General features: G+C 47.8%; 1 protein-coding gene across 6 annotated transcripts in view; it reads right to left on the bottom strand.

Annotated features, from left to right (window-relative positions):
• Nucleotides 1–14,573, bottom strand: part of PLA2G6 (phospholipase A2 group VI) — a 51,335-nt gene that overhangs the window by 34,557 nt on the left and 2,205 nt on the right. For 2 of the 6 annotated variants that reach the window (XM_082420001.1, XM_082420003.1), the window contains exons 1-2: nt 8,113–8,131; nt 7,486–7,874 (exon numbers count right to left, since the gene is read on the bottom strand). In XM_082420001.1, coding sequence (XP_082276127.1) covers nt 7,486–7,784 — 299 coding nt within the window. In that variant the 5' untranslated portion in view covers nt 7,785–7,874; nt 8,113–8,131. Of the gene's footprint in view, nt 1–7,485; nt 7,875–8,112; nt 9,300–14,573 lie in introns of those variants that run through there. The other 4 variants (XM_082420004.1, XM_082420006.1, XM_082420002.1 and 1 more) reach the window with 4 other exon arrangements.

Here is a 14,573-nt window from a genome sequence, read left to right as displayed (position 1 = left end):
CGGTGCTTTGTGACCACCTAGAGGGGTGGGATAGGGAGGCTGGGAGGGAGGGAGACGCAAGAGGGAAGAGATATGTATATGTATAACTGATTCACTTTGTTATAAAGCAGAAACTAACACACCATTGTAAAGCAATTATACTCCAATAAAGATGTTAAATAAATAAATAAATAAATAAATAAATAAATAAATAAATAAATAAAAGAACTGTGAAGGGTTTCAGATTTTACCCTACTTGCAAACTAACAAGTTAGCCTGACACAGTTTCATGGATGCTGGCAGAAGACACAAGGTTCCTGGATCAAAGACAAAGGGCAATTTATTACTCACAGCAATAGCATTTGTGCCAGAGTATCAGCATTTGTGCCTATTCCCTGGGATCCATTTCCCAGAGGGTGACATGAAGAGGGTCAGGTGACACCTGCTCATGTTGCATTAGAAGACAGAAACCCTGAGTGTAGGGAACTTGAATCTGTTATAATCATCAATGAGAAAATCTGTCTAAGCTTTGCTCTGGAGGAAAATATTATCTTTATTATATAGAAGAGTAAGCAAACCTACCCTTTGCTGGAGAGAAAGACCCTACCTCTATCTTCCAAGGCTGTTCACAATACAAACATCCTTGTAAAGACAGTATGGAAAAAAAGTAGTCAGAGTCTCTGCTTGTAAGATGTACAGAAACACAAGAGACCCAAGGAGAACTACCTCCCAAAAGCTATCATTAAAAGATAATAATAGAGTATAAATTTCCAAGCTGAAAGAGGTGGAAAAATGGAATAATAAGGAAACATTCAATCATGAATTGCAAAAGCATTATGCCAAGGGAAAAAACTCTGATTCATAAGACTACATGCTGTATGATTAAAAGATAAAACTATAGGGATAGAAAGTAGATCAGGGTTGGGGCTTCCTTGGTGGCAAAGTGGTTGGGAATCCGCCTGCCAATGCAGGGGACACGGGTTCGAGCCCTGGTCCGGGAAGATCTCACATGCTGTGGAGCAACTAAGCCCGTGTGCCACGACTACCGAGCCTGTGCTCTGTAGCCTGTGAGCCACAACTACTGAGGCCCACATGCCTAGAGCCCGTGCTCCGCAAGAAAAGAAGCCACCGCAATGAGAAACCCACGCACCGCAACTAAGAGTAGCACCCACTCGCCACAACTAGAGAAGGCCTGTGCGCAGCAATGAAGACACAACACAGCCAAAAATAAAGATAAATAAAATAAATAAATTTATTTAAAAAAAGAAAAGTAGATCAGTGTTTGCTAAGGGCTGTGGTGGGTGCAGAGGCATTATTACAAAGGAGCACGGAGGAAATTTGGGGGATAACAAAAAAGCTGTGCATCTGGATTGTGGTGATGGTTACATGAGTGTGTACCTTTATCAAAATCCATTGAATGATACACTTAAAATTGGTAAATTTTATTTTTTGTAAATTGCATCTCAATAAAGCTAAAACAAAACAAAACAAAAACCAAAAAATAAAAAGACAAGAAAGAAAGGAATAAAGAAAAGAAAATACGAGGAAGAATAACAAAAAAAAGCAAACAGTAAGACAGTAGATTTAAACCGAAATATATCAGAATTACATGAAGTATAAGTAGACTAAATGTTCCAAATAAATATAAGAAATAACAGACTGGATAACAGGGAAAAGAAAAGACAACTACATATTCTTTACAAGATTAAAATTATAAGGAAATATATAAATACTAACCAAGAGAAACCTGGTGAAGCTATATTAATATCAGAAAAAGTAAAGCTTAAGGTAAAAAGCATTGCTGGACACAAAGAGGGATAATTCGAAATGATAACAGTTTCAGTTCACTATGAAAATATGATAATTATGTATCTAATAATAAAGCTCCAAAATAAAGTCAAACTTGACAGAATTAGAGAACTAGACAAATCCACAGTCACACTGATAGATTTTAACATACTCTACTAGTTTCTTACACAACAAGCAGACCAAAAAAAAAAAAAAATCCCTATTGGATATAGAACAATTAATAAACTTGACCTAACAGACATATATAAAGCACTGTTCCTATCAAGTACAGAATACACATTCTTCTGAAACACACACACAAAATTATAAATATTGGACCCATGCTGGGCCATAAAGCAAATCTAAACAAATTTCAAAGACCTGAAAATATTTAGACTATGTTCTCCAACCATGATGCAATTAAGCTAGAAGTCGATAACAAAAAGATAACGAAAAATTTCCCATATGTTTACAAATTAACCAAGATACATACAAATTATCTACAGTTCAAACAAGAAGTCATGGTAAAATTTAGGAACTATCTTGACTCGATGACAATGCAAATATTACATATCAAATTTGTGAGATGAACTTCCACTTCTGGCTATGACAGAGGAGTTTGTACCAGACTAGCCTTCCTGGTGAAAACAAATATAAAGGCAGGATTAAATTCAAACAAATATTTGAAGGTTCTAGAGAGAACCAAATGCAGGCAAGGCATAGCGGGCCAGGATTTTAGAGAAAAGGGAAGCACACTGAGGTATGCCCCACATTTTTACTCAGGGAACTGAGGTAAGCCCCACATTTTTATTCAGTTTAAAAAAAAAAGAATAAAGGTAAAATATAGTCATTTTTAGAGATAGAAAAACAGAGAATTCACTGTCAGCAGACTTGCACTAAGAGAATTAAGCAGAAAGAAAACTATCTCCGATGGAAGCAACATAATGCAGGAAAGAATAAAGAACACTGGAAAAGGTATTATGTGGGCAAATCTAAATTGACTGTGTTTTGGGTTTTTTTTTTTTTGGCCGTGCCACACGGCTTGTGGGATCTTAGTTCCCTGACCAGGGATTGAACCTGGGCCCTCAGCATTGAAAGCATGGAGTCCTATCCAGTGGACAGCCAGGGAATTCCCTGAATTGACTGTTTCTAAGAACAATAAAAATGTTTGGGGGTATACAGATAGAAATATTTACATATATATTTAATTAAAATGAAAATGCATCACAAAAAGTTGATGAGATGGATAAATGGAATTGAAATATTCAAAGGTTTCTGCATTGTCAGGGAAGCGTCAAAGTACCAATTTAAGGTAGACTGTGGGACTTCCCTGGTGGTCCAGGGCTAAGACTCTGCGTTCCCAGTGCAGGGGGCCTGGGTTCCATCCCTGGTCAGGGAACTAGATCCCACATGCTGCAACTAAGAGTTCACATGCCGCAGCTAAAGATCCCTCGTGCCGCAACTAAAAAAAAAAAAAAAAGATCCCACACGTGGCAACGAAGATCCCACACGTGGCAACGAAGATCCCACATGCTGCAACCAAGACCCAAAGCAGCCAAATAAATAAATAGATAAAATAAACATATTTTTTAAAAAGGTAGACTGTAATAAGTCAAGGATGCATTTTGCAATTTTTAAGTACTTAAACATTAATAAAACAGCTAATGGACAGGGGAAATGGCATTAGTATACATACAGCAGCATTTGGCTTAAACACAGTCAAAAGTTGGTTCTTTGAAAAGACTTTAAAAAATCAATAAACCCCTAACAAAACTCAATGAGAAATACAGAAAACACGAAGTACCATCTTTTCAGATTCTTCAGATGTTAAAAAGAAAAAAAGAGGACATTATGAACAACTTTATGCCAATGAATCTGACATTTCTTGAAAACACAACATACCAAAACTGACACACGAAGATGGAGAAAATCTGGTAGCCCTGTATCTGTTAAAGAATTGAAAACATATTGAAAAGCTTCACACAAAGGAAACTCCAGGCTTAGATGGCTTCACCCATGAATTCTTCCAGACATTTAAGAAAGTAGTAACATCAATCTTAAACAATTTTCAGAAAATAGGAGAAGGATTACTTCTCAACTTTTTTTATGCAGCCAGCTAAAGCTGACACCAAAACCTGATAAGAATGTTTTTTAAAAAGAAAATTACAGGATAATATCTCTCATAAATATAGTGCTGAAAATCCTAAACAAATATTTGATTTAACCTAGCAATATACAAAAGGGATGCTACATCATGACAAGGAGAGATTTATCCCCAGAATATATGGCTGCATTAACGTTTCAAAACCAACCAATCACCCAATCAATGTATAATTCACCATGCTGACAAAATAAAGGAGAAACTAACGAGCTAATAAATGCAAATCTCAATTGTTTCAGTATGAGCATTTGATAATATACAACACCTATTCATGAATTTTTAAAAAAGAAAGCTCTTAGAAAACTGAGACTAAAAAGGAATATCCTTAATGCAACAGAGGGTATCTGCAAAAAACTTAGAACAAATATCATGCTTAATGGTATGATGTTGAAACTTTCCCTTTTGAAACAGGCATGAGGTGAGGATGCTTGCTTCACCATTTTACTCGTCATTCTTGCCAGTGCAGTACAGCAAGAAAAATAAATGAGAAGTATAACGATTGGAAAGGAAGAAGCAAAAACTGTCATTATGTTCATGATGATATGATTATGTTCTCAGAAAATCCAAAAAGTCCTACAGATAAATTATTAGAACTAATAAATGAGTTTAGCAAGGTTGCTGAACACAAGATGAATATACAAAAGATCAACTGCCTGGCTATATACAACAACAAACAGGTAGAAAATTAAATATTAAAAAATATCATTTATTATAACATCAAAACATGTCAAACACTAGGAATAAATCTAACAAAATATGTCCAAAACTAATGTGCAGAAAACTACAAAGAATTATTGAGAGAAATTAAAGAAAAGCTAAATAAGTGGGAGGGTATTTCAGGTTTATAGTCTGGAAGACTAGACAGTATTAAGTTGTCAATTCTTACCAAACTGATCTATAGAGTCAGTGCAATACCAATCTTAAATCTCAAGAGCAGGGCTTCCCTGGTGGCACAGTGGTTAAGAATCCGCCTGCTAATTCAGGGGACACGGGTTCGAGCCCTGGTCCGGGAAGATCCCACATGCCGCGGAGCAACTAAGCCCGTGCGCCACAACTACTGAGCCTGCACTCTAGAGCCCACGAGCCACAACTACTGAGCCCATGCGCCTAGAGCCCGTGCTCCGCAACAAGAGAAGCCACCGCGACGAGAAGCCCGCGCACCGCAAGGAAGGGTAGCCCCCGCTCGCTGCAACTAGAGAAAGCCCACGCGCAGCAACAAAGACCCAACGCAGCCAAATAAATAAATAAATAAGTAAATAAAAAGATACATGCACCCCAATGTTCATGGCAACGTTATTTACAATTGCTAAGATATGGAAGCAACCTAAGCATCCATCAACAGATGAATGGATGAAGAAGATGTGGCACATACATACAATGGAATACTAACTCAGACCCAGGCCCTGTCCTTCCAGAGCTCTGTGGTCTGGTGGGGGAGACAGATGTGCAAACAGACATGTGGCAATCCGTGGCAAGAGGGGCGGACAAAGGTACAGACACTGCTGAGGGAGAACAGAGGGGTGAGCACAGGCTCACAGAGCAGGGACACATGAGTCGCAGGCCAAGGAGTGCGGGAAGAGCATTCTTAGCAGATGGAAAAACAAGGGCAAAGAAAGTGTGTAAAGAGTGAAGGTCTGTCCGGGGAACATGAGTCGGACACAAGCCCATGTACCCCACATGTACCCCACATGTACCCCACATGTACCCCACTGAATGCCGGGTCCTGATCCAGCTTTTCTGGCTACTGCCTGAGCCCCTGGAGGGCAGAGACCTGCCGCTGGTGGAGATGGGCTGTGGGCTGGATAAACAGTGAACGGGCAAACCTTAGGGTGTGTGTCTAGGCAAAGTCCCAGCACAGAGGGCCTCAAAAGTCAGTCCCCTTTCGAGAAGCAAAGATCACATGTCACACACGCTTTGATCATTCCTCCCAGGATTCCTGGGAAGTGCAGCCCTGCTTCTGCTGAGATACCAGCAAGGGGCTGGCAGGGTTCGTCAAACAGCATATGTCACAAATCAATGTCAGCAGTAAATGATTAACTCGTACCAGGAAGAGAAGTATGGACGTTATCACAATGTACACGGCGGTGCTACAAGTGACCACCACGGGGCTCACCCCAGAAGAGCCAGGCGCCTGGACCATATGTCAGGCTGGGGGCCCAGGATGGGCCCAGCTCATCACGCTGCAAAGTGGCCCGCCTGGAGGAAAAGGAAGAGGTGGGTTCTGGAGCCAGGATGTCTGTACCTCAGCTCTGCTGTGAGTGACTTTGTGACCTCAGGCAAGTTACTTAACTTCTTTGAGCTTTGTTTCCTCCTCTGTAAGAAGGGGTCAATAATAGCCCTACCTCTGGGGACTGTGGTGAGGACAGAGGGAGCTAACAGTTAGACCAGCGCCTCACATGCACTAATATAACGCGATACTATCATTGCTGCCATCTGTATCAGCCAGCATCCAACTCTCCACCCATTGGGTGTTGTGGGACTCCCAGGCCTTAGGGAATAAAACCTGAGGATTCGGAAGACCCTGATCCCCTCCCCCAACCTGAAGCTCTGCAGTTACAGAACAATAGGAGCCCCTCTACCTGGAGGCTGGAAGCAGGACCCTGACACCTCCATCCAACACACTTAGTACTTTGCGGACAAAGCCCTCCAGGCAAGTAAAGGAGGAGACTTAAAAGACAGACCTCGGCCCCCTGAAGAGGAAGTCCAGCACACCAGGCCTTCTCTCCACAAAGCACAGGGTGTTCGGATCAGTGGGGAACCCCCCACGATGACTACCCCAGTGAAAAGCCCAGGGCTCTGGCACAGTGCCCCCATCCCCCCAACAGCCCTCACTCCCAGCGACTCCCAGGCCTTGGCATCACCATTTCTGTAGCTCTTCAGGACCTCCGCTCCAGCTTCCCACCCTCCAACCTCCATCCCAGCTCACCCCCTGGATGACAGGACAGCCAGATGGGTGAACGAATGAAGCACCATCAGCACTAACCTAACTCAGCCCCAGTCTGCCAAGCTCCCCTGGACCCTGCATTTGGGGATCCTTGGTCACTCCTCTCCCCTTTTCCCAACTGGCCCTGCAGCTGCTCAGCTCCCTCAGCCCTGTCCTGGATTCCTACACGTTCCTCTAGCCCACGGAGGGGGGCCCAGCATGCCCTGAGAAGAGCAGCTGTCCACCCCTTCCAGGCTCCCCTGAACAAAACTCGGCCAACCAGCCCCTACAAGGACAGTCACGCCTTAAGGACCCAGGGCTACAGGTGATCCCTGGGCCTTCCCCGATTTGACCTTCTCGGCTTCCCCATCCTTCCTCCCTCCCTCCATCTGTATGGGTCAAGCCTCGAGGCAGGCAACAGTCCTCCAGCCCCAGCCCCTGCTGCCAGGACCCTGATGGGCCAGAAGGTGTCGAGTCTGGGAAGCCCCTCCCTCCATTCTAAAAGCGGCCCCACCCCCAACAGACCCCTCAGATGTCAACCTGAAGAAGCTGCTCTCGGCCAAGGGACCTCCAGGCTGAGACCTGGGAGGAGTCAGAGGCGAGAAGTGTGTGTGGGGCAACGACCATCACCCACCGGAATCCACTCTGGGGGTTCCTGGGGTTGACCAGGATGCAGTCCCACGTGCGACTGGGAGCGTTCTGGAACAGAATCAGCTGCCTTTCTTCCCGGACCCGGCCGCTCGAGCTGTAGTCCACCACGGCCACCTCCTTCACCCGGAATGGGTTGGAGAACAAGTTGGTGACGCTGCTGAGGGTGTTGACCAGGCGGCCAAAGAACTGCATCCTCCGCGGGGCCGGCGGGGAGGCCCCGCCACCTTCCCCCTCAGTCTGGAAGAAAACGGGGTCTCTGGTCAGCCGTGCTCGGTCTCCCATGCCCACCTCACCACGCACGGCGGTTTCCTGCACGGGCACCCAGGTGGCTCCCCACCAGCGCTGCTCCCCGGATTCTGGGCCTGGAGGGACCTGGAAAGGAGGGGAAAGAAAGAGAAACGGCACTGAGTGGGAGGGAAGAAGGGTTGATGAGAAGTTCCAGGGCTGCCACTGTGTACAGGTGACCAGCACTGTCCTGCCCCCGACCCAGTTTCCCCAAAAGAGACCCAGTTTCCTCAACAGCAGTGCGGGGCTGTTGTGATCAAAGGAGATGGCAGACGTGAATGCACGTGATGGGCGACACTGCCCTGTGCAAACGGGGTGTTCTCACCCTGTAAAGTATGGAGTCGACTTTTGGGAACTCAAAGAGCTTAGCACTGGTCATTTGAATTCCACAAACAAAACCAGTGTCCCCTCTCTACTGGATGCCACAAGGGGACCAGGGTCATCTCACACTCCATCGGGGGCATTTGTCTAAAACCTCTGGTGCCTGCTACCACGGGCTTCCCAAAGAGCTCTGAGAGAACGCAAGAGCAAGCTCCGCGGAAATGAGCGTGAACGCAAAGACTCAGAAACAGTGACATAGTTTTGGGTGGAAATTTTGTTTCCTACCCACAGGGTCACAGTTTCTGCTATGGAAACTGTCCCCAGTTTGGATGACAGAATCAGATGTCTTGTTATTTCCTGGATTCCCAGAAAGCACACTACCTTCCTCAGGCAGTGCCACCAAAGCTGCATGACAATCGGCTCGAGGCCACCCCTGCCTCTGTGCCAGGATGTCACCTGCCAAAAGAGCAGGTCAGTTGCAGGACAGAGCGTGGGAGTGTGGGCACCGTGGGAGAGAGTGGACATGTGAGTGGATACTAGTCATCCCCTGGCCTATGGGTGGAGGGAGGATCAACGTTAGGGATGAAAGGAAAAGCAAGAGGCCTACAAAGAATCATCTAAAAAGGCAGTAAGGGTCAACAATAATCATCACATCAGGAGACGCTTACTTACTTACTAGGTAGTAGGCCCTGAGCTAAGCATTGCACGTAATTGTCTCATTTAATTCTCACAAACTGTATGAGGCAGACGGCCAAAGCACACAGTGCAGCTTGGGAGCAAAACTGCATTCAAATCCCAGCCTCACCACTGCCCAGCTGTGTGACCTTGGGCAAGTTACTTAACCTCTCTGAGTCAGTTTCCTCAACTGTAACATGGGGATCACAACAGAGCCTAATAACAGTACCTGGCAGATAGTAACTTTCAACAAACATTAGCCCTCTTTAGTTCCATCACCCCCTTTTACAGATAGGAAACTGAAGCTTAGAGAACAGGATTGAAGAGCTTTGAAAACGCTGTGAAGCTTTGTAACGTCTTTCCTTTTTTGATGTGGTGTGAGCAGATTGTGAGAGTCAGTTTCTCCTCCTTTAAAACGAGGACAACGTGCGCCTCTCATGTGCGGTGAGGATTAAATGAGAACGTTCATGAGGACGCTTAGACCTATGTCAAGGTCCTTCTTTCTTCCACACTTGGGAGCTGAGTACCTGCGCCTTTCCCCACAGCCAGGGGAGAGGGGCTGGGACCCCAAGAGAAGGCATGGGACTTGGTATCCGGAAAAGAATTCCCCCAAAACAGAACACATGGCATGCACAGCAATATGCTTTATAACAATTTCTGTTTTGACACAGAAATGGAAGCAACTTCAATACCCAGCATTAGGGGAATTGTAAGTTATGACACGTGACCCCCAAGACACCGTGTGGTCACTAAAGGCTGCTACTGAGAAGGCGGTAACAACTCAGGGAAAGCACGTGGCGTCGTCACAGGCTCAGTGGCAATGAGGCCATGACGATCCCTGTGCTGTTCTGGGCTGCGAGCTCGGCCTGTGAAGCCACTGCCTGCCCGTCCTGTCTCTCCCCATCAGTCCCACCCTGCCAGCTCCAAACCACACGCGATTCCAGAAAGCAATGCTGTTTCGCACCTCCTTGCCTGTCTGCATTGTTTTGTCTATCCAGAATGCCTCCTTCTGTAGCTGGAGAAGCCATGATCCTCCTGCCAGACTGCACACTTCACAGCACGAACCACACCAGGCACTCACGTGGCTCTTTCTGTACTCTGGCCCCGTTCCAAGATCTTTACATATATTAACCATTTCATCTGCACCACCGTCCTATGAAATCGTTACCATGCTTATCCTCATTCTACATATGAGACAATCAAGGAACAGAGAGGTAAAGTAACAGGCCCAAGGTCGCACGGCTAGTAGGTGGAGGAGTGAGAACTGGAGCCCAGATGGGCTAGCTCTGGAGTCTGAGCCTCGTATGGGCAGGTACTGGGTCTTTTTACTTCTATCAATTCTAACACCAGACTCGGTCCAAAGAAAGATTGTTAAAACGTAATTTAACTGAGTAAAAATTACGCACAGCAAAAAACAAAACAAAACAAACAAACAAAAAAAAACTGATAGAAAACATACCAAAATACTAAGGGTAGATGAGAGTATTAGGTTTATGGGCAAATTTTTTTTTCTTTCCCCTATTTTCCAAATGGTATAGAAAATTATTATATTTTTTAAAGAAAGTGGGCGTGTAGGCTGAGCCTCTGGGGCCTGCATCTGGGGAGTCGGGGGGGCGGGGGGCGTGGGCAGGTCAGGCCTGGCTTAGAAAAGCAGCACAGAGGCTTCGCAGAGGGCAGGCCGCAGCAGCGGGAGAGGCGCTCCCAGGGAGCTGGGGAGTCGGGAGCGTCCAGTGCCCGCGGCCCACCTGCGTTAAGGAGGAGAGTCACCGTGACGGTCCAGCTGGATGGAAGGCAGATGCCCCGCCCCAGAGGAGAGCCTCCCTCCTCAGGGTCCCCAGCGCTGGTGGCGAGGGTGCCCCCCACACACACCGACAGCAGCCTGGCCCCAGAAAGGACAGGCCTGGCCCTCCTCCAGCCTTCCAGGGTAGGCGTGAGGATGAAATGACACAGTGGAGGGAAAGTGGGACGCTGGCCACTTTGGGCACACAAACAGTGGCCACTGTCATCACGAGGTGGAAGAAAGGAAATGAAAACCCTGGGCCACATCCTGGACCGATCGTAACAGGCTGGCCTCATTTCTGTCCCCTTCCTCCTGTCCCCGCCACCTCTGACCCTGGAGCCCAGGTTCTTTCTGGCATAGCTGCAGGGATGGGCGCTGGGCTGGGGAGCAGCTGCCACTCGGAGCGTGGAGGGCCCCTGCGCACATGACCCCACCCGCACCCCCTCACCCCACCCCCATACCCTTCCCCAACCCCTGCCTGGACTGTCCTCCCTGCCGTCTTCACCTGCCCCAGAGCCTGCTTTCAAGAAAGGGCTGTCAGACAGATGAATAAACCCCTTCTCATCCTTCAGGACTCAGTTTATGTGCCACCTCCTCCAAGAATCACACCCTGCGCCTCCCCTCCTCCCAGCCCTGGGTGCACGTGCGCCTTCCTCCGTGCCCCACCCTGCCCAGTGCATGCCCACTGACCACTTAGCCTGGGATGGTGATGCCATATCTGCTGGTTGGGGGGAGGGGGGCCCATCCCCCCTTTATGGGTTTATCCAAGCACCTGGCATGCTGTTCCCGCCCCACAGTGGGCATAACATAAATGTTTGGTGAATGAATGAGAACAAATGAATGAACCAACTGGAGGCCCCGGGGGGCCAGCACCTCTGAGGCACCCCTCCCTCCTCTCTTCACCCTGTGCGGTGGTAACAGACCACATGTCCCATTCCTCACCCACTCTGACCACAACAGAAATGCCCAGGAGCTCACCCCAGCACAGGGCAACCTTTACGGGGCACCTGCTGGGCTTTGATCTGGAAAATTCGATGCTTGAAGCTGAGCTCATTCACACTGCAGACAGGGAAACTCGTCAAGCTCGCTGCTGGACCAGAGGGGCAGGGTGGCTGTTCAGGAGGGGCGTGGCAGGACAGCCGGGCCAGGTGCCTGACCTCACGGGATGGGCCACGTGGGGATTCTGGAAGCACACACAGAACTGCCTGAGTTGGAAATGAGGCTTTGTGAGCCCCAGCTGCTTATGACAGGATGTCCCATGATTGGAACGACTGGCACAGGACAGCCTCCGGTGCAGCCGACGTCACCCCCGTGCCCTGCCCTGGCAGGACGGGCTGAGAACACGGGGTCAGATCAGAGCGCTCCGCCTGCCCTGACCCCCGCGGACTTCCTTCCTGCAGCCCTTGCCATCTGCACCTCCCAGCCCACGAGCGCATCACTGCATGCTGGCCCACGGCACATCCTCTCACAAGGCCACCTCGCTTTATGGCTGGCAGGGGGTTTTCACGTGTTAGCTGCCTCAAAGCTCACAAATGCCCATGAGACAGGGACAGTGCGATCGCTAGCCCTGTCTGGCATACGGGGCAACAAGGCCCAGAGAGAGGAAATGGGAGGTGTTGCCTGGAGACTGGACTCACGCCTTCCTCCTCGGACTCCTGACAGCACTAGGCAGAGCGCCTGCACGGAGCACGCAGGCGCTCAATCAGTGCACGAGGAAAGACGGGATGAACGTAGGCATCAGGTCAAACATCATTTCTACCTCTCATCCGAGCGTCTGGGCCTCCAAGGCTGCCTCCAAACAAAACATCCCTCCAAATGTTCACCCTGACCCCAGCTCTTCCCAGACCCTTCCCTGAGCCATTGAGGAATGGGGGAGGGCTGGCTCCTGTCACCTCGCACCCAGCAACACTGCCCCATTCATCCAGCACCCACTGAGCACCAGATGCCTAACCAAGTTTGGGGGTAATGATCATATTTATTCCTCAAAACACTCATAAGAGAAGGCATACTTCTTCCCATGTTACACACAGGGAATTGAGGCACAGGAGGTGATGTAACTTGCCAGGATCTGAACCCAATTAGTTGGAATCCAGAGCCCCAGCTCGTAATCCTCAAGCTGCCTTCAGGAGAAATCCCGAACGGAACGTGGCCGAGTGAGGCTTGATGTGCAGACCCCTGTGTGCCAAAAGCCAAGCCCCTCATGGAACAGTGCACTGCCATTCATATGAGCCAGAGCAAAATGGCCTTTCCGAAAAGGAAAAGGTGTCTCTTTCACCCACTTTGTTTAGCTGGACCACAGCTGGAAGCAAACTGCCCAGAACTGCTGCTGGAGTTCCCCAGCACGGGAGACCCCGATGACTTTACGAAGTTTTTGGGCTGGTGGCATGAAACAGGGTGACCATTTTACGATTCACTCTACAAATATTTATCAAGGACCAATTCTGTGGCAGGCACTGTTACAACTGCTGAGAACACACTAGTGAACAAAACAGATAAAACCCCTGCCCTCCTAGAACTTCTATTTCAGTGGGGGCTATAATAAAGAAGATAAATAGGCAAAATAAAGACATAGTTTCAGGGGGCTTCCCTGGTGGCACAGTGGTTGAGAATCCGCCTGCCAAGGCAGGGGACACGGCTTCGAGCCCTGGTCCGGGAAGATCCCACATGCCGCAGAGCCACTAAGCCCGTGCGCCACAACTATTGAGCCTGTGCTCTAGAGCCCGTGAGCCACAATTACTGAGCCCGCATGCCGCAACTACTGAAGCCCACGTGCCTAGAGCCCGTGCTCCACAATGAGAGAAGCCGCCGCAATGAGAAGCCCGCACACTGCAATGAAGAGTAGCCCCCGCTCACCACAACTAGAGAAAGCCCGCACGCAGCAACGAAGACCCAACACAGCCAAAAATAAATAAACAAAAATAAATAAATTAAAAAAACAAAAAAAATAGTTTCAGAATGCTGATTAGATGTCAAGAAGAAAAATAAATGAAAAAAGGGAGCTAGGAAGTGTCCATGTGGAGATTAAAATTTTAGATATGGTGAACAAGTCCTCAACAAGAACTTGACCTTGAATAAAGACTTAAAAGAAATAAGGGCAAAAGTCATACGGGTATGTAGGTGAAGAGTTTTCCAAGCAGAGGGAAGAGCATGTGCAAAGGCCCTGGGGCTGGACCATGCCTGGTGAGTTCCAGGAACAGCAAGGAAGCCAGTAAGGTCAGAGAGGTAACAGGGAGCCAGGCAGGTACATTGAGAGGAGAAGTTATTACAGGACTTGGAGCAAAGGAGTGATATTAACTCTGGCTGGATGCGAGGTGTAGAGAGGCATCAAGGATAATCTCACAGGTCTTCCCTGGTGGCGCAATGGTTAAGAATCCACCTGCCAATGCAGGGGACACGGGTTCGAGCCCTGGTCCGGGAAGATCCCACATGCCACGGAGCAACTGAGCCCGTGCGCCACAACTACTGAAGCCTGTGCGCCTAGAGCCCATGCTCTGCAACAAAAGAAGCCATCGCAATGAGTAGCCCCTGCTTGCCACAACTAGAGAAAGCCCGCACGCAGCAACAAAGACCCAACGCAGCCATAACTAAATCAATAAATGTATTTTTTTTTAAAAAAAGGATAATGTCACAGCTTGAGCCAGAACAACCGAAAGAAGAATACTGCCACTTCCTAAAGATGGGAGAGTGCGTGTGAGGGACAGATTTTGGTAGAGGGTGAGGAAAGGGATGAAGGGGATGGATATCAGGTGCTTAATTCTAAGTACTTTAAGTTTGAAATTCCTAAGTTTGAGATGTTGAGGGAGCAAATATGTGTGTGTCTATCATTCAGCGGAAATGTCTGGACCGGACTGGAGATATAAATTTGGAAGTTGGAGTCAGAGTAGAGATGGTACTTAAAGCTATGTCACTGGATGAGATCACCCAAAAAAATGAGGATGGACAAAAAAAGAGAAGAGGCATTTAAGGCATGGACCTATTAAAATGATCTCCCAGGAGCCACACTCTATAAA

Source organism: Balaenoptera physalus (genome assembly GCF_965194825.1).
Source record: "Balaenoptera physalus genome assembly, chromosome: 13".
Taxonomy (NCBI): Eukaryota; Metazoa; Chordata; class Mammalia; order Artiodactyla; family Balaenopteridae; genus Balaenoptera; species Balaenoptera physalus.
This window is presented reverse-complemented; position numbering and strand designations above follow the sequence as displayed.